Source organism: Leuresthes tenuis, unplaced genomic scaffold (assembly GCF_036924035.1).
Source record: "Leuresthes tenuis unplaced genomic scaffold, fLeuTen1.0.hap1 SCAF_11, whole genome shotgun sequence".
In the NCBI taxonomy this organism is placed as follows: Eukaryota; Metazoa; Chordata; class Actinopteri; order Atheriniformes; family Atherinopsidae; genus Leuresthes; species Leuresthes tenuis.
In genome coordinates, this window is record NW_027325365.1 from 17,600,137 (window position 1) to 17,620,001 (window position 19,865).

A 19,865-nucleotide genomic window follows, 5' to 3' on the forward strand; every position below is an offset into this window, starting at 1 on the left:
TCGGTACAAGTGTGCGTGTGGTTTTTTTTGTTTTTTTTTCAGGACACAAAGAACTCCATTGTTGTTAGCTCCACTCCTCTTCAAACACACACACACACACACCTACGCTATAATCCACTAGTTGTGTGCTGGTCTGATTTTGTCGCAACTCGTGTGCCGTGTCCTGCATGGTATTTTGCTGTCTTTTTCTTAAATTGTCGGCTGTGCCAGGCGGTCACTGTGCAGTTCAGTGTCCAGATTGGTTCAGCCCGGGCGCCTCGGCATTCGGTCTGCACGCCAATACATTTTTGGGCTCCTGTAGGGCCAAAAAGCCTCCCGTGCCAGCAGCTCCCACTGTGAGAGCAGGCTCCTGCGGGGCCATCTGTACAGGCGTCCTGACTGGGCTCATTAAAATGTAGGGCGTGTAGAGGGAGATGCGGGGGGGGGGGGGGGGGGGGGGGGACTAAGAGTGGAATGATGACAAAAAGGTGTTTACTTTCACTTAAACTCATGCCACCATGAGAATACCCCTATTTTCTCTCCAGTCGCATCATTTCAGCTTTCAAAGAACACAGTGGAAAATTTAGGCCAGAGCCGCAATTCTCTGGGGTTAGAAAAAACGGTGTCAGGACCAAAAATATGCCAGCGTCTGCCTTTGTAGAGCACAGTCCCAAAATAGAGTTAAAGTTGCGATGTTTTAAAGGGGTGAACATGTGGCTCTTAAATTAGACTGAAAGTGTTAGAGTATGTAAATGAGCTGATGTGGAGGGAGCTGAGGAAAGGGAACTTTATTTAGTCTGACAGGACACACACACACACAGCCCAGACAGTGCACACAACCTGAGAGGTGTACCGCATTCTTTTTACTTCAGTTTAACTGGGCTCACCGAAGCCAGGAGACAATAAGAGCAGCAAATCAAAATGTTGCTGCAATACCGACGATGTGCCCCTCCTCAAAAGATAGAGTTGCGTTTTCATTCTTGCTGTGTCGTGTTTCTTAGTAGCAATATGTCACAACAACAGAGTTCAAACCATTAGATATAAGATGTTTGAAACAGAGATTTATAGTATGTATCTGCAAAAATACGAGGTAGTCTATTCAGTAACATCTTAAATTCTTTGGAATAAGATTTGTTGCAAAATTAAAAGAAAGTATAGATTTTTTTTTTCTTGATCCAGCTGTATTTCTTGAGAAATACAGCCCATATATTTAGAAACGGATTAAAAGCCTCTCTTAACATTTTTGAAATCCTAAAGGATGCAGTGCTATTTCAGCTGCAATAAATGAGAAGATGGGTTTGGCCCTACAGTCCCGAACACTGTCCTGAGATTAGATTTTGGGTAAGAACGACATGGTCACCAGCACCAGTGAATCAAATGCAAGTATATGAGTTTACATCAAGTGACTTTACAGGCAAAGCCACACACCCATGCTGCTGACTCATTGGTGAGTGGAGATGCTCCGACTCAAAGTTGCTCTCAGGTGTCTGCATCCTCTCCAGTCTCTCTGCCTCCCTAACCTCTCTGCAAACTCTGGCTGTGTTGAGTCGTCCGCTAAAGAGTTCTCTGTACAGGGAGTCAGCCTTGTTACGGTGTTGCTCAAACTTGCGGCTGAAACTTTTCGTTGCAAACCTAACACATGGTACACCAAGAGTATAAAAGTTTTATGTCAGTGTCGAGGAGAGAGATGTTAAACGCAACACCCTTTCAGCCGAAAACATGTTGTAATGTTCGTGTTCAACAGCAGCCTTGTGCAGTCCTTTTCCTTGAATTTGGTACGGTGCGTATCCTGTCGGCGTTTTCGATGCGACACGTAACTGTGAATATTAGTTGCATCATTTTGAAGCACGGCTGTATTGAAGGAGAGGGCGAAATGCATCGGCTGCTGTCTGCCCCGGTGAGTCCTCCTTATAGTGAACACTGTCCGGGAGTGAACGTGTGGACAATCTGAACGCTGCCTCTGTCCGCTGTAACATTGCCTATCCTTTAACGCAGCACGCAGTTCAGGCTTGTGCTATGTTAGGACTTTACAGAGCAAAAAAACACGGTTCTCATTGACGGGTGAAGCTGACATGTTTTATTGATGCCAGATTAATGAGGGAGTGGCCACAAGCTCCTGCCGTATTCCATCTGCTCCCACCAAGAAGCCCCGACCGTTCACCTTTGGCCCTTGACTCTTTAATGGCACAGGTCAGACGGTGGCTGGACTTCTTCGGAATAAGGCTCCCTTGTCTTAATGGAGAGCTGCCTCTAATGCTGATTGTTCTCATCCATTAACCCCTTAGTGAGAGAGCAGATTTGTCAGCACCATTCTCCTCACAACCGGACGCACAGAGCCCGTTTGAGCATTTTTATTTACGTGCTGAAACAAGTTTTACAGAGGCCACAATAGACATGGACACTGAGAGTGAGATTAACAGTGTTGTGAAACTGTTTGACAGCTTCAAGCTGCTTGACCGTGTCAGGAATGCTGCTCTTTCATCAAGACACATATGCAGCCTGACAGTCAAGGGTGCTGATAGAGATCGTGTGTCTCCAGACAATGCTATTCTGTAAATAATGATAGAACAAAGCAGGTGTATCCCCCGACGGCAACGATAACAGCCTGAGAGAATCACAAGACAAAACACCCACACCCACACACACACAGTTAGAGGCCCGGAACAATGACACTTCACCAGATGTCTAGACAGAGAGCAGGACTGCCGTTGGCTGGCTGCTGGAGATCTCAGGGGGGATTAGAGCACACATCGGCACACTCACCTGTTCTTCACTGCTTGTTACTCAATGCGTTTTTTCATGCAGCGTTGATGTGGTGTGACAGGCACAGTGGGAGCTCTTGTGAGTCAAGGGATATGGAAGTTCTACACAAACCACGAACATGTGGCTTATTTCTTCACTCTGGGAAAATAGTGGTGTTGGCAATGTGGTTCTAAAATATTACAATGAATAAAAAAAAAAGAAGTCTGCTGCATTTTAAAGGAAGCATTGGTATTATTTTGGCTTGTCATAAGACTCTGCACAGAGCGTGTTCATTGGAGAGTTTCTAAGACGGGAACTTTGTCAATAAAAGTGTGTGTCCCGAGGGCTACTTTGTGGTCATGCTACAGTATTCAAGGTCAGTCGATGCACAGCAAACATTATGGCTCCAAAACTAAAGAAGAAGAGCCAATTTTTCTTTTCTTACTTGTTGCCCTGTTCCAACCCCAACTCATATTACTGTGAGCTGGAATGGACGAGAAACATGAACCTTTTCCCAATAACTGGAAATGATGTACCAAAGCTTCCCAAGAAAGTTGAGCTCAGGCAGCCTGATGGTAATGCTGTCGTTAAGGTCCAAAAACATTCTTTGGAAAAGGCTTTGCACCCAATATGTTAAACAAAAAGCTCCTGTTTTTCCTAGATAAATATCGTGTGTTAAAAACAATTAAATAACACCTTCTTTTTGGATTTTGAGTGTTTTAGCAATACATTTGAAAGAGATCATGAGAGGACTGACTTCATTTCTACCCTAAAATAGCTAAATTTGATAGAAAACATGGCTACCATTGATTCTTTTATTCTATGATTTTTAAAAAGATTGGAGCTTAGCAGCAAGTTAGCCATAACTTATAGATCTTTTTGTCCAATCATCTTATTTATTGGCAGATATCCTCAGACCAATTGTGGCAACAGGCTTACCGAAGCATTTGAACCCAAAGAATATGGGGACCACAGATGCTACTAACGCGCATCTCAAAACCTGCTCAACAGAAGTTAACCACATTTGGTGCCCAGGATCTGGAAGCAAGTATGAGGTAAAATTTGAAGTATCACAATGAGTGGCGCATGCTGGCATGGTGCATTCCTTTCTATCTGCCATTCAGTGCCTTTGCTCAACTAGTCGTGTGAGACGGAACCATCAGGAAAAAGGGATCTTGGCAACATAACAATGGAATTATATTACGAATGCCAAACGAACAAACAAACAAAAAAAAGGAAAAACAGATACAAGTGGTGCTGTAATTAGTCGTCCAAAGAAGTTAGGAAATAGCCCTCTAGCTGCCATTTTCCTTAATTCCACAGTGGTTGGATATAAAAAAATTAAAACAGGCTACGTTTTGCACATAATATTTCTATTTGTTTTGTTGTGAATGTAAATGAAAAATAAATATAAAGAATCTTTACAGCATTTTAATCTTGCATGTATGCAAAAGAGATGTTTCTTTCAGGAAGTCTCTTTCTTTACTGATCTGTGCATCACTGTCACAGTCAGAGATTGCATTTAAACACCCAGAAGGGCAGCTACTAAAGCTAATCAACATCTTCCTAACTGTGTATCAACCAGAACTGTTCACTGAGCGCTCAAGGCAGCTGGATACCATGGACCGGCTGCAGCCACATCTTTTTCACCTCTATCAACACTGAACAATGAATAAAATGGTGCAAAGACTACAATAAGTGTAAAAATGTTATCTCCTCTGATGAATCAGGATCTTTTTTCTTGTTCAGGAAATCATTTTACATGTAGAAGACAACCAAAGAAGGCTTTTGTCCTTATCACCTGATGCCAGCTGTTAAGCAGCATTTCTGTGATGTTTTGGGCTGCTGTCATCGGCCTTTTAATTAGTGTATGGTTGGGTCCGAGGAGTATTTGTCAGTTTTGGATTGCCAGCTGTTTCCTAAAGGTGGTACCATCTTCCAAAACAGTAATGTACAGACTCACACAGTTAAAATGGTTAGAAACTGGCACAACAAGCACAGTGGTGATGTGAAATGATTGGATTGGCCCCCACAATCACCAGATCTTAACATAATCAAACAACTCTTGTGTGTTTTGGAGCAGTAATTAAGGAGTTGCTTCCCCCTGCCTTAGTCATTTGAGAGAGTTGGAACAGGTTGTACTTAAGAAATAGATTAAATTCACTGCCAATACCTGTATGACTATTCTGAAATGTATTGAAGCAGTAATTGCTGCCAAATGAAGACAAGCTCAATGTGCGATGATATAGCTGTTATTTATCATTGGGTTTCCATTATTTTGTCCTTTTGAACTCCTTTTTTTTTTGCTTTGTTTTCTTGTTAGTAAGATTACTGAAGAACTTCATAGCTACTTTTCATGAAAATTGGTGAATCATAGGCAAAAGGAAACGTCATCAAGTTTCTGGTGTGGACCCAGAATATTAACTTCGAAATGCAAAACTGGGCATTGGCTTTTCCTTTGGTCAAAGTCACAGCTGTTCAACAAAGTCAGTTTTTCTTTTTCTTTATCCGTTTTTGTTACACTTTCATAGTATAGCCACTCCAACCATAGAAAAATTAGCTGTGAGTTTTAGTCTATAGAGACTGCTATCTGTCAAGCACAAGCCTCGGTGGTCGGCCTATTATATGAGCTGTTACCCCAGTGACTTCTTTTCACATCCTACAAACTGGTGTCAGCTGACTGAGTCGGAGCTGTGATGAAATAATGACTCAGAGCCTGAGAAATGCTGCAGGGAGGAGTGGGGAGCTGAGGAAGAACGATTAAGGGAGAAATAAGGAGACTGGAGATTATCGCCAGCGATAGACGAAATCATTGACAGTGTGGTCACGTAAAAATCAAACTCTCAGTCACTCTTATACGTGTATGAATATACACGGGGGGTGGGAGTGCTTTAATGCATGAAATGACTAACAAATTTACTCCTGGATATTGTCATATAGACACCCAGAACTTAGCAGGCGTTCATCCTGTCAGTTATTATGTAAAGGAAGTTCCCTTTTGTTACCATAAAGATTTCCTTCAATGCTGCCGTCCTCATACAGGCATTTTGGATTTCCATTGCTGTGCTTATCAGGCCATGGCTTCTCTGTGGCTGCATGTCGTAATCCAATTTAAAGGAGGTGGCTGCAAGGGCACCCTAAGGTTGGCTGTTTCGGAGCCTAATCTAGATGGTGGCAATAACTTTTATGGGAAGAAAACCGCTGCATTTTTTACATGTAGCTTCACTTGATAAGGATAAAGCTATAGCAGATATCCTGAGTATGGTTGGGTTAGTTGCTATTTTTGCCTTCCATACTTTAGGGTCAGCATGCCACAGAGTTGAATGGAGCAGACAGGAACATGTCAGCCCACAGCAGACATTATGATAGAAATGGCCAGTGGTACGAGTCGGAAGGAAGGCCATAAAAACGCCTCGCAGAAAGACAGACTCCCCATCCCCCATTCTTTTGTGTGCCTGTCTGTGTGTGTTTGCTTCAAGGTGCGCACAAGTGCATGAGTAAGTGCTCAAATGTAGGAGAACAAAGGAAAGCTGAACCCATCGCACAGAAAATGTTCAACATGAGACGCTCCTGTGCGTGACACTGTGTGTACGACCTGTAACTCTGGGCACCCCGTGGTGCTAGTTTATTGAGGGGACACCAAATGAAAACACATATATATGTATATATGTCATTGGGGCACAGTACTGGACAATATTAGATGTGGTGGCAGAGCGCGTCGTTTTCAGCTACCTTGTGATTCCTGCTGTATTTTCTTTGTATAAGGAGCTACACAGTTGTTTTCACAATGTTGTTTTCTACTGAAATAACTTCCTGCATGTTGTCCAAGGTCTCCCTGTCTATATGCTGGTTTGTTCGTGACGCATGCAGGCAGAGAGGTTTTGTGCCACGAGGACACCTTCTGTAGAGACTGAAGATGTCCTTGGTGGTGAAACAGGTATGCAGAGTCACTATGTTGAGTTAGAGTGGAAGCACAGACAAGCCTATTTTAATTGTTCAAATTAATGTTAAATACTGTAATTTCTTGCTCATCGGTGTACAAAATTGAATTCAGTTCAAATAGTATAATTTGTTTTCCTGCTTTCCTGTTTCAGAGCTTGATAATGAAGGAAGGCTTTATGTGTTGACATTAGAGTAATGAGTTGTTGAAAAAAAAACTCCATTCTGAAGATTACAATGCTTAAATGAATTTATTAAGAGATGTTTGGATTTTTAAAACGACTAACCAGCTTTCGTAAAGGCAAAGACATGCAGGACAGCGTTGGAGGCCACACAAGCACTTGCAGGGAACAGCAGTCTCCACGGCGACTGAGTGACCCATTTTCATTCTCTCCTCTGTCTTTTTGAAATGGAAGATGGGGCCGGTTGTTCGGGGGTGCCGCGTATCCCCTGGCGATGGCAGTGGGCCATCAGGTGAATAAAATGAGAGTTTGCTGTGAGGAATACGGGTGAATGTGAAAGAATATGCTGGGAGGATGAACAGAGCCGAAAAAAACGCAGATAAATAAAAAAGTGTGTTAGAAAATATAGGCCAGTGTAGAGGCCCAGCTGATCAACTGCAGGGACCGTGGGGAACAGAGTAGTTCCTTGATTTGTTACTTAACCCGTTCAGACAACATATGAATATGAATGCAACATATTCAAGCTTTTACTGTTGAACGTGTCACGTGTCGTTTGCAGTTTTGCAGTTTCCAGACACCCAAACAATTATTATATCAATAAACAGAGGGGGCAAAGTAAAAGCTTTACAATAAAAGTTAAGTTTTAACCTCTTAAACGGTTTTCAGATCAAACTAATATTGTTTCAGTAAACAGTTTGAGCTTTTCCTGACAGCCTTCAGGTTTTAGGGGCTTATCCAAGCCCACATGGATGCCAAAAGTTCATTGCAGCAGAGAATTTTTGTCGAGCATGAGCAGCTTATGTTTAGCAAACAAAGAACTTTGTCCTCTGTCACAAGCGAGAAGAAACTGCCTCAGAAAGATTCTCCTTCTAACACACAAGGCCTTTCAGAGTCATGAATTATTAATAGATGATTCACAGTCTTACAAATAGCACAGTAACGAATGTGTATTGAATTTTTGTTAATCTTTGTATATGTATTATATATGTTTTATATTGCTCAATGATCATATAAAGAGAAAGTGCAGTTTACTTGAAATGGTTTTAGGAAATTGTCAATCAGAAAGGAATGTGTTTGATGTGTTTTTGGCAACTTTTGATGCCACACACACAGCGTTGGCAAGTAACTGGGGCAAAAAATTCCAGCTCGACAACATGGACAGAAACTCACCGCCAGGAGTTTAACATTTGGGATTCAGAGATGCTCTTTCTCAGTGACATGTCCAGGATTACACCATCTGTTGTTAACAAGCTCTGTAATCCTCCATCCTCCATACTGTTACCGCTCAGTCTTTAGTCTCTGTCTGCCGTATAGTCTTAAAGCTGAGTAGAGAGCTGTTAGTTTTTTCTGCAGCCATGTCTCGGTGAAACCACTTTTGCCTTCCTGATTATTCCCGCTGCATCCTTGCCAGCACCCAGCTCATCCATTTGATCTGCCAGTGATGTCACACTTCCCATGATGATCGGAAGAAGAAACGGTTTAAACTTCCTCCTCCTTTCGTTCCACAACAGCTCATCTTCAGCCAGCCTAGTTTTGTGGCCTCATTCTTACTCTGCATCTGTGTCTTATTAAGAGGATTAATAAAGTGTGATTGAATTGAATGGAACTGAATTGAACTGAATTATTTCAGGCATGACTTGGGCTTTGGAAAGCTCAATCAACTGCTCCGACATGCAAACAATTTTCCTGTCGCCTCAAAGCAGATATAAAAGAATTACCAGAGTTACCAGCTGAAATCATTCCAGCAGCCTAGCATACAAATCAGCAGAGAATTATTATTTTTTTAAATATCTGTGTTTTCACATAAAAAAAGCTCACTAGAAAATTTCAAGAGGATGCTAAGAAAGACATGAAGAAAAATTGTTTTTATCATTCCTTTATTTCATGTTATGGTCCAATAATTTAAACCCCTTTCAGGTCTCTAAATCATCGGGCTCTACTACTGCACTTAAGCTGAAACTTAAGTGTCACCACAGTGATGCTATATTGTTTGATTTGCAAATAAATTACATTTATGTCAATACATGCCCATCAAAATGCAGCTAGTGGCACTAATTGTCCTCTCAGACGTTATTACACTATAGCAGGTGAAGGGGGCGGGGCTATGAAATTATATCAGAAATTGTGCCTAATCTCAAACCAAGGAAAGCGGCATTGAAACGGTGACGGAAACATGATATTACTGTTGGTGTCACTCAGCTGTTTTATACAGGTGAACAGAGACAATTCTGATGCTAATCGTCCGCAGCCAACTCAAGTAATTACAAACCAATTGTGTTATAATTGTGACAATTTGCACATTGCACACAGCTTATGGATGTTTTACTAAAAGAGTATAAACCTTAAATCATCATCTAATGTTCAACAAACCATAAAATAGAGCTGATCCAAAGTTTCACCTACACCAAATTACCTCTGTGAGAAAACCACTGAGCCAGTGTTTCTGTAATGAATGGGAATGCCCATAAACGTAACTAGTACAAGCAATGTATAATTTACATGTTTATGACATGTCAAGTAGATATGGGGAAACCAGATAGCAACAAATTTTGCATTAAGCTCATTTCTTTCAAATCAAACAGATATGAGTTCCCATTTCTGAAAAAAAAAACTGCTTTATCTCTCTTTTTCTTTCAGTCTTACTGACAGCATTTTCTCTGTGCTTGTATTCCAGTCAGGAATGCCCCAGACTGTGTGTTCAGGCGCCATGTTTACCACTCCCAGTGTCTTCAGCCCTCATCTGGCCTGTGCTGAGCCCGGGGAGGAGGAGGAGGCCCCACAGGAAGGCCCGGAACCTGGCGCTTGCCTGGCTGACGGGCCCCCCATCACCTCGGCCTCACTGGACACACTTATTCAGAACCTGGTGCCCACTGCTGATTACTACCCAGAGGTAAAATGAACACACTTACTGCACAGTTCATCATAAATGATCAGCCTATGAAAGTCCATTTAGGTTCAAAATCCTACTGACAGTACTGCCAATTAGATTACTAGCCCCAAGTCTCTGTTTGAAGAGTTCTCTGCTTTCTGTAATTACAGACAACAGCCCTGTTTTATTTATTTTTTTCTCATTAAATACCTCTCTCTGTCCTTTGACAGAAAGCCTATGTGTTTACCTTCTTGCTGAGCGCTCGTCTGTTCATTCCTCCTCCGGAGCTGCTGGCCAGGGTGTGTGAGCTGTGCATCAAACAGCAGCAGCTGGATCAGAGCCCACTCGATACGGTGAGCAGCACTGCACCACAGATAAATGCATACTCCTGCATGTGCACGGCCTGGCTAATGAGCTGGAGTGTCAGAAGCATTAAGGCATACTTGTGCATTCATTTTTTCCCCCTCATAGTACGATGTTGTTTTGTTTTGCAGGCCAGTGTGCCGTGTTTCTGCATGATACATGAGACAGTTGTAAACCTCTTTGGTTTCTTTAACAACAGGCAAAGGTGCGCAAGTTTGGTCCCAAAATCCTGCAGCTGCTGACAGAATGGACAGAAACATTCCCAACTGACTTCAGGGATGAAAAGATGGTGGTCCACCTTAAAGACATCGTCCACAGGATAGCTCCGTGTGATGAGGTACATTCTTGACCTTTCACTTTAGCCTGATAGCAGTCCAATCATAATTATCTAAAAATCAATATAAGATGCTGGAAGGACGTTCTAAAATAACTAGAAACCATCCACTCAAGGAATTAAAAAGTACACTAAATGATTACCCAGGGATTTGAATAGTAACGTCGATGAATTCTGACCAAGCATCTGTATGTTGGGAGTGAGAATAAATTACATTAGTCAGATCTGGTGAGAAATAACGGTGAGGAGCATGATTTAATTATCATCCCTTCCTCTGTGATGGAAGATGGAGTCAAAGTGTCAATGTCAGGGGGATAGCCACAGCCCAGCTGTTATACATTACAGGAGAAAGGAGAAGAGAGAGGAAGGGAGGATTTTAGAGGAGTGGCTCTAACTGCAACCTCAAGGGAAAATAGAAGGGAGATGGATGGACAAAATGGGGCGGGTGGGATACAGGGCCCTAGAGAGCAGAAGAAAAGACAAGGGAGGAGGTGGGTGATGAAGTCAGAGTGGAAAAGTAGGAGAATGAACGGAGGTGGAAGGAGGACGGAAAGAGAGGCTGGGCAGGTGATGATGAATGTGCTGCTATTTGCAGCTGCCGGCCTTTAGTATGGGTGTGCACATACATGTGGGAGCTGCTGCTCTGGGTCATTTGTGAGACAGACTGACCCGATGGCCTGTGTGAACGGTCATCTGGAGGGAGGGGAACGGAGACAAACATTCTTTGACACCAAACACAGCACGCTGTTGCCGCACCTTGAAATTGCTTTAATTTTACTGACATTTTTTAAATTGCTTTAATTTTACTGACATTTTTTAAATTGCTTTAATTTTTTGTCCCAGTTTAAGTTCTTGGGCTCCTTAACTTCTCTCAAATGTCATTAGATGCTGTCAAAGCACTTTGGTCTCCAAAGCATTTAAGCACGCCTGTAGTTTTTCACCAAACAACAACCACCAGAACAATGATACAGTTAAGGATGTAGAGATTTACAGTAACAAATTTTTTTTACTTCATGTCTATCACTAATCTACAGGCCACATGTAAATTATTAATCAAAGATGTTGTCGATAGCCTCTCCTCTCCTTTTCTCTCTTCTCCAGGCATACTGGAAAACCTTGAATCAGCTGCTGCAGAAGCTTAGCCAGAGGCTGGCCCTGATAAGCCAGGGGGAAGAGAGCATCGTTAAAGTCTCCCTCAATGCTTCCTCCATCTCTGACAAGCTGGTGGCCTTCAAGACCAAGCCCCCGCCCATTCAGAAGGACATCCTCTCCATCTGCAACGACCCCTACACACTGGCACAGCAGCTCACCCATGTGGAGCTGGTGAGGCTGGGGGGGGGTGGGTGTCATGTGGGGGTTAGACAGAGGTCAGGATGAGAGATGATAACAAGGATGGACGAGGAGAGTAGGAGAGGATGTTGGGGGAGCATCAAAGCACTAAAGATGCCGGAGCATGATCAGACGTGAAATAAAAGACGTCAGAAATAGGGGATGGACGGGATAGGAGGAAATACAAGTGTGATAGAAATTATTTAAAATGAGCAAGGAAAACAATGGTGGCAAGCATGACAGGAGACAAATATGTAAAGAGCTGCATGACTTTGTGTTCTAATAGGAGGAAGAACAAAGAGATTAAAACAATCAAACGTGCACGAACGAAGGGTCTTTGCATTGTCCGTCATACCGCATGCACGCTGCCTTCAGCCAATTCAAGCGTATCTAGATGTAGGCACGTGTATGTGGAGGTGGTCGGGTTTCTGCATGTGCATGTGTGAGTAAGCCTGCAGTCTTGTCTTCGCGGTGACATCACTCCAGAAGTCAGTAATGTGCCTGGGGCTGCAAACAAAGGGCATAAAACTGCTGCAGATATATGTGACCCGACAGCTTCACACTCTGACACACTCAAACACACACACACACACGCACATACTCAAAAAGGAGAGACTGGCAGAAATAGACAGACACGGGCAGTTCGCACAGTTCTGGATTTGATGTCTTTTGTAGGTTTTTTTAGTACTGCTCTGGAATCGGTTGCCATGGTGCTTTTTGTCCTTATGTGTGTTTTAATGTTGGTTTTAGTTTACATCTCGAGGTATGATGGGTCGAATGAGTCATTTTGATTTCCACATGTGACTGCAGCTGTCTTTTAATAGAATATTGTCTAAAGTGTCCCTTTGAGGAAATATGATACCAATGAGTCACATCAATGAGTCATTACTTCCTTGTATTGATTGGGGATCCATTACTGAAATGAAAGAGATATTAATGGGACCACCCCAGTTGTGTGTGTGTGTGTGTGTGCATGTGTGTGCACTCAAAGTACTCATGTTGTAGGTAAATAAATACGTTTACGTAGTTACACTTTGCCTGCCTTGTAGCGGCAAATGTCAAACTCCTATGATGTCACTCTTTACTTTTTTGGGACTTGATATAAAGTTAGGTTGGGGCAAGCAGTTGGTCTAAAGGAAAGATAAATCCATCTAAAAAGCACAAATGTGTGTGTCTGTTTTCCAGGAACATTTAGGTCACATTGAGCCGGAGGAGTTTGTCCAAGCCTTTGTTCAGAAAGACCCACTTGATGGAACCCAGGTAAACTCCTTTTTTTTGTAAAGTAACAAATCCGTTTATTTCTCTGTGTCAGTATTGTTTTCAGGAGGAATGCACACGTATTGACTGTGACCCTGAGGTCCAGTGTTGTGCGGCCAACTGAGAAGAATGACCCACCTAAAAAAAATGACTCTGAAAGTTATTTTCTTGTAAAAGAAAAAATCAGTGTGATCAACTGACCTCTGCTGCTGCTGTGGCTCAGAGACCCGCCGCTGTGTGTATTTTTAGTGCATAATGCAGACGTTACGAGGGGATCGTTGCTGCTGCCGGACGCCAAAAAAAATAAAAAAGAAGAAAAATATCGACTCTTACTGACTAGCATCATCATCATCTTAAACTGAAAACGAAGACTGCTGACCGAACTAAAAGTGACCACAGATAGTCTATGCTGCGTTCCATGTGCCTCCAAAGTCGTAAATTGGAGCTGCGAAGGAGTCACACCCAAATTGACCGAGTTCCAGCGGGTAGTCTAAAAACAGTAGGATTTGATGCTCTTGCCAAGAGCAGTAACATTGTGCATGTGCAGATGTCTGCTATATGTGATAAATCTAGCTATTAAATGACTTACCACATGATGACCTTGAATGGAAGATGAAATAATAAAAATACAATGTGTGTTGAGCATGTGAACACATGAAGTCTTCTTCTGCTAAAAGTCGAGCTTTTTGCCGTGTTATTAGGTCCAAATATTATGAGCAAAATTGTCCATCAGTACTGTGGCTGAAGATTTCTCCTCTGAATTTGCAGAGCACCACTGAAAGTCTCAGAAAGGTGACGTGGGACAGCCCTTAAACTATTTGGAGGAACCAGACCCCAGAAGTCCTAACTAATAGCGGGGTGGGGCCGTACAACTAATTTGCACGCGCTGCGAAGAACAGATAAAATGAGATATTAGGCAGCTATGAGAAGAAGTTGGTACAGGCAGGGAGGAGAATACCACAGAAGCAAAACTGAGCAAAGCATGATGGGCAGATAGGCCATCTCCTCAATTGGTGAAAGCATAGAAATTCAATACATTATCCTCACAATACTCCCAAGTGCATACAGTGGTTTATACTTCCTTCTGCTTTCTCTAGGATTGCTATCTGTATGAATGCACGTCTTTATTTTCTTTATTTTCCAGTCATAAACACACTGGATATGTAAAGGTATGGCTGAAATACACCAATATTAGAATAGGTCATTGCTTTGCAGAGACAGGGCTGGCATCAGCTTCAGGTGGTCGCAGATGCAGATGTGGGGGAGGCCAGATTAGCATACTCAAAGATCCCCATTCACTGAATGAGGAAGAGGACGTAGAGTCATATCCTGAGCTTTTTAAAGGCATATGAGCTGATTTCCTGTTAAAAACTTGGAAATGTACAATTCAGATGTACACTTCAAGTATGAAACTCCCCCCAAATCAGTCCCAAAAGCTCCAGCTTCAGGAAAAAAAAACATTACAGGCAATCATAAAAAAAAGTCTTTATACAGTTTTGTTGTAGTCTGATATTCAACATATGTATTTGCTTCTTAAAGGGCCAAACAAAGGTCATAAGGCATAATTGTCTCAAACAATTCAACAAACTAAATATCACTTGTTGTGTTCCATCTGCCCACTTTTTAGAAGTGTTGAGTGCTGGTACTTTCTCTCGTTCTATCACTTGCTAAGTTTTCTTTCCACATTTAATAGCTATCTTTTTTTAAACTAACTTTCCTGTCTCTGTCTACACTTTGCCGGTTATTTCCTTGCTCTCCATTGGCCCCACTGTTTCAACCTCCAACTCCTTGTCATTTAAACTCTCATCAGGGGGTCAGCCTGTGCATTGGAGGCTAATTAGTGTCAGTCGAATTCCCTTTTGTTGCACGTTCTGCACTCACTTCTTGTGTGTGCGCGTGCGTGTGTGTGTGTCAACAGCAGCCGTGTTTCAGCGACCAGAAGAAGAAGACCTCCAACCTGGAAGCTTATGTCAGGTGGTTCAACAGATTGTGTTACCTGGTTGCAACAGAGATCTGCATGGTGAGTGAAAAATGCTGCCACAGCAGTCTCAATTATTCCGGCGCTGGTTTTTATAGGCAAACAAATTACACACAAATAAAAAACCCTTTCATTATGAAGTGCACGTGAAATTAAACAGCAAGATTAAGATATCTTCTGAGATTTACCTCCGAAACATACATTTAGATTAACATATTAGAATACATGCATATGCTTATTGTATGCTGCTGTTTATCATCGCTCCAGCTCCTAGACGTGTGTGTAAGTGTGTGTGTTTTTGTTTGTTCTAATTTCACGAATATAACTGTTTTGAAATACAAAGTGGTAATGGAAAACGAATGAATGAATAGTAGTTCCAAATTAGGGGCAGCAGTAGCTGTTACAGAGCGTCACTGCCCCCTCGTGGATACTTTGTATTACTACAATCACACTGTCGATGTTTGTCTGTACCAGTATGAAGAGAAATAATGTTCACTTAATAGAAAAACGGCCCATTTTCATCAAAGAAAAATGTTTTGTCTCCTTTCAGCCAGCTAAGAAGAAGCAGAGGGCTCAAGTTATAGAGTTCTTCATCGATGTGGCCAGGGAGTGTTTCAACATCGGAAACTTTAACTCTCTCATGGCCATCATATGTGAGTTTCAGCTCTCAGTATTTTAGTATATTACAGTCTTTTGCTGATTGATAATTCCTACGCTTCCATCTTTATTAAAATGATTTATTTCCTGTAGCTGGTATGAACATGAGTCCCGTGTCACGGCTGAAGAAGACTTGGGGCAAAGCTAAAACTGCCAAGTTCTTCATTCTTGAGGTAAATGCAGCCCTCGCTTTTCACTGAGGAGTAAGACAAGCAGCAACCTGAAGCTGACCATGTGTTGTTATTGTTGCTGTTTGCTTTCATAGCATCAGATGGATCCAACAGGAAACTTTTACAACTACAGGACTGCCCTGAGGGGTGCTGCCCACCGCTCTCAGACTGCCAACAGCAACAGAGAAAAGGTGAGACTTCAGCATCACTTTTGTTGTTTTAAAGCATGTTGGCTTTGGTTCAGGAGTTTCCATACTCCAGACATCATACTGAATGACTTAAAACAGCGTGGCTTCATAGACACAGTGTGTGCGTAAGCTTGACTGGCCTGCCAGCAGCCCACATCTGCGTCTCATTGAAAATGTATGGAGCATTATGAAGAGGAGAATGAAACAGCAACAGACTCCTTGAAAGCTCAGATCTTATATTCAGACATATTCTTTAACAATTACCGGTAGTATCCTCAGTTCCCAAAGTTAGATTAAAAGGAAGACTGATGAACAAGCCTCGCCCCAAGCTTTTTATCAAGTTTAATCTGGCAACATTTTAAAAAACCTCTGTACATGTGTCTGCTAACTTAGGATAAAACTAATTACTGATTTACAGATTAAAGTTTTTGTTGTACTTTTCTGGAAATGGAGTTCGTACGTCATAATGTACTTTGTTTCTGTTTCCTGTCTCAGATTGTGATTCCCTTCTTCAGCCTCCTGATAAAAGATATATATTTCCTGAACGAAGGCTGTGCCAATCGCCTCCCTAATGGCCACGTCAACTTTGAGGTGCATATTCTCTTCTCCCAGCCCGACCTCACTTATTGATAACCTCAGCCTACACCTTAAAAAGAATCACTCTGGTGTAGAGCTTGTGATTTTTCAGGATTTATTTCACTTGCTTTTTTTTTTTTTGCTTTTTTAGAAATTTGTGGAGTTGGCACGACAAGTTGGAGAGTTCATGACATGGAAACAGGTGGAGTGTCCATTTGAAGAGGATCAGGCCCTCCTACACTACCTCCACACTGCTCCCATCTTCAGTGAGGATGGTGAGAACTGCTTTATTTGACCTGTCAGCATTGTGTTTGTGTGGATGAGAGTGTGAGAAAAGGAATCTGTGGTGATTTCATGGCTTTTTTTCCCCCCTCTTGACAATTATTGCCTGGATTATCACGACATTTGGTGCAAACGTTCATGCTGAATCATTCCGACGTTCTTATGGCACCTCTGTCGTTAGCACATCATTTGAACCTGAAAAACATCCACCTCAGCTCTGATTTTGCTTTATATGACCGGGGCTATTGTGGAAACAGGGACAGGGATACCCAAAGAAAATAAGAAAATAAGAAAACTGTTGGTTTTGTTTAGTTTATATTTGATTTGAAGATTTTTTTTTCCTATTAAAGGACACTAATATATTTTTATAGATTATTTTTAAAAAGATAACATTGTATCCAAAAAATGATGGCAGGGTTAGTGGTTTTTAACTCAATTTCTAACTCAGGGTAAAGAATTTGGTGACATTTTGTGCTTCCATTCATGTACCAGTAACCATCATTAGGTTAAGTAACCAAAAAAAAAACATGTACTTTGTCTTTAGTACTCATTGGTATATGTTGACTTGCTAATATTATCAAGTAAATCAACACAGTATTATAATTTAGATTTTGTCTAAATAAATCCCTTCTTTCCTCACCCTCCCTCAGGGCTCTATCTTGCATCCTATGAAAGTGAGAGCCCAGAGAACCAAGTGGAGAAGGACAGATGGAAAGCACTCAGGTGAGAACGCATTCTACGAGAAATGTTATTGAGTATAAACAAGACGCGCGCCTTCCTTTAACAACTTTTCACCCCCTTTCTCCCATCAGGTCTAATGTCCTGGGAAAGACATGAGGATCTGGCGACAGCTGACCCTCCTGCCAACAAGCACGCGTTCTCTTTGCACTAAACTGAACTGTGAAGGAACCTGAAGCTGGCACTTAGGTGTTTTTCTGTAAAGAAATTGTGTATGCGGGAGGGGGGCAAACAAACAAAAATCTCAAATGACATGGATTCATTATTAAAACCAGGAAACGATGAACAGGATTCATCAAGTAAAGTGTGAAAAAAATCATTAGAAATGGTAGGCAGAATACTAAGCTAAGCAAAGTGCAGGAGATCAGTGAGGAAGACGTACAGTATCTTGAAGAGGGACACGGCTTCTCCATTCTCCTCCCCCTCATGTGTGTTTACTCTGTGAAGATGTTTACTATTTTAGAGAGTGCAGTTACAGGGAAAACCACTTTATGAAATGAAATTCCTACTGATGCTGTTTGATGTACTTTCTTCTCTCTCCCTTTCTCACTCTTTCTTTCCCCCCTTTCATCCGAAGCCTTGTGCAGGCGTCCAATTTTCTTCTTTTTCTTGTAAAGTACTGTAATGAAACCTAAAATGATGCAGAGGGCGCTGGCTAGCCCTCATCATTTGTCGAATTTTATAGGTCTACTGAAGGAATGGCAACTATGTGTATCTAGGAAGACAAAAAGACAGCATATCTGTGTGTGTGTGTGAGTGTGTGTGTGTGTGAGATGCAGCCGTTTATTCATTAATGTCTGTTTATAATGTCTCTTACTTGTGTTGCACGGGAATGAATGACTGGCTATGTTTGTGGTTCATTTTTACTTGTACTTTTTATTTATTGTACTGAATTTTGGGGAAAGAACTGGGTGGGGGAATACGAGCCGTTTCAAATTGTTTACTCCTTTTAAATGTATCGTGCCATTAATGCAGACAACTTCAGTAATAGCATAGCGGACACAACAGAATCTAGGTCAAGTGTAGACTGTACAGACGATATTTACCCCTCATCTTTCTGCTCCTCAGGAAGTTTCCTCTGACTGACGTTCAGTTGTCTGATATATTTATGGAGATTTCTGTGCTGACAGATGTACATTTTTACTGTAACTTTTCCTTTCCTGAGTTTGAAGTCGAACGGCATGCTATGACAGGTGTTTTTAAAGGGGCATTAAAGCATCCACGTTGTTATGACAACTACCGCAACACGAACTCGATAGTGATGATGCGCTGTTGCAATTTGTGGAAGGACAATGAGGAATTCGGGACTTCTGTCTGGTTATAAAGTGAAGAGGGAAACTTGTGCCATACGAGTCCCTGGTTGTCATTACGATTCAGGTTTCTTTGACTTGAAATGTGTTGTTTAATCGTTTTGTGGGACTGTCAATGAGCTTTGAGTTTTGTTGTGATTCTGGTGGGTGGGTCGGGAGGATCAGAGCGGGAACTGTGTAATTCTAAGTTTCTTTAAAGTATTCAGTTTGCTATCATTGATTGATGTCAGTGTTTTCTCTTAAAGAAGCACCTTTCCCTCTCTATAACAGACTGACTTTGATGCTTCCTCCTCAGTTGTAATCAGTAAACTTGCTTTCACTGTAACCCATCCCCTGGATCAGATTATAGAGAGACAGAGATGTCAGATCTGCCATTCAAGGTGAAGATGTGTTTTAATAAAACATTGCCTGTGCTGATGAATGTGTTCTCAATGACAATCGCCTTCATGCCATCAGTCCTTCTCTTTTTAACAGTGCTATCTGGCTGCCAGGTCCATATTTCATCTTTTTTTTTTTTTGCCTGACACCCGTAGTTTTTGCAGTTGAAAGAGTGAGTGGAATGCATACAGTTTGGAAGCACACACACCTGTGGCTTTGACATCACTGCAAGATTAGAGACTGGTTCCTACAAAGCTTTTAATAAAAGTAAACCAAGCTTGTTCCCACTGTCTGCTTGTGTGTTTCGTTTTTGCCTTTCAAATTTTACTCTCAAGTCACGAAAACACTACGGTTTCATCTCACTTGCGCTGGAATATTTCCAAGTATTTCATTAGCTGTTGGATGATTGAATTTAAAGATTTAATGTTAACAAACAAATTAATTAGGGACTCAGTAGATCAGTATCAAAACCCAATGTTTTAAAGGAACTATTAAATTGGGACGAGGACAACAACATTTTCATATTAATGATGCATATTCATTGTTTTTCCCAGATCAGACCTTGTCAACAATTTAATTAAAATATCTGTCGCT

At 41.7% G+C, this 19,865-nt stretch overlaps 1 protein-coding gene across 6 annotated transcripts in view; it reads left to right on the top strand.

Moving 5' to 3' along the window:
- LOC140318152 (ras-GEF domain-containing family member 1C-like) overlaps window positions 1–19,559 on the top strand; it is a 57,720-nt gene extending 38,161 nt beyond the window's left edge. For 3 of the 6 annotated variants that reach the window (XM_072395848.1, XM_072395847.1, XM_072395849.1), the window contains 14 exons: window positions 3,628–3,776; window positions 9,517–9,732; window positions 9,942–10,064; window positions 10,274–10,411; window positions 11,510–11,731; window positions 12,923–12,997; window positions 14,913–15,014; window positions 15,523–15,625; window positions 15,723–15,802; window positions 15,895–15,990; window positions 16,483–16,578; window positions 16,715–16,838; window positions 17,496–17,568; window positions 17,658–19,559. In XM_072395848.1, coding sequence (XP_072251949.1) covers window positions 3,684–3,776; window positions 9,517–9,732; window positions 9,942–10,064; window positions 10,274–10,411; window positions 11,510–11,731; window positions 12,923–12,997; window positions 14,913–15,014; window positions 15,523–15,625; window positions 15,723–15,802; window positions 15,895–15,990; window positions 16,483–16,578; window positions 16,715–16,838; window positions 17,496–17,568; window positions 17,658–17,682 — 1,566 coding nt within the window. In that variant the 5' untranslated portion in view covers window positions 3,628–3,683 and the 3' untranslated portion in view covers window positions 17,683–19,559. Of the gene's footprint in view, window positions 1–3,627; window positions 3,777–9,516; window positions 9,733–9,941; window positions 10,065–10,273; window positions 10,412–11,509; window positions 11,732–12,922; window positions 12,998–14,912; window positions 15,015–15,522; window positions 15,626–15,722; window positions 15,803–15,894; window positions 15,991–16,482; window positions 16,579–16,714; window positions 16,839–17,495; window positions 17,569–17,657 lie in introns of those variants that run through there. The other 3 variants (XM_072395850.1, XM_072395851.1, XM_072395852.1) reach the window with 3 other exon arrangements.
- Window positions 19,560–19,865: the final 306 nt, after the last annotated feature.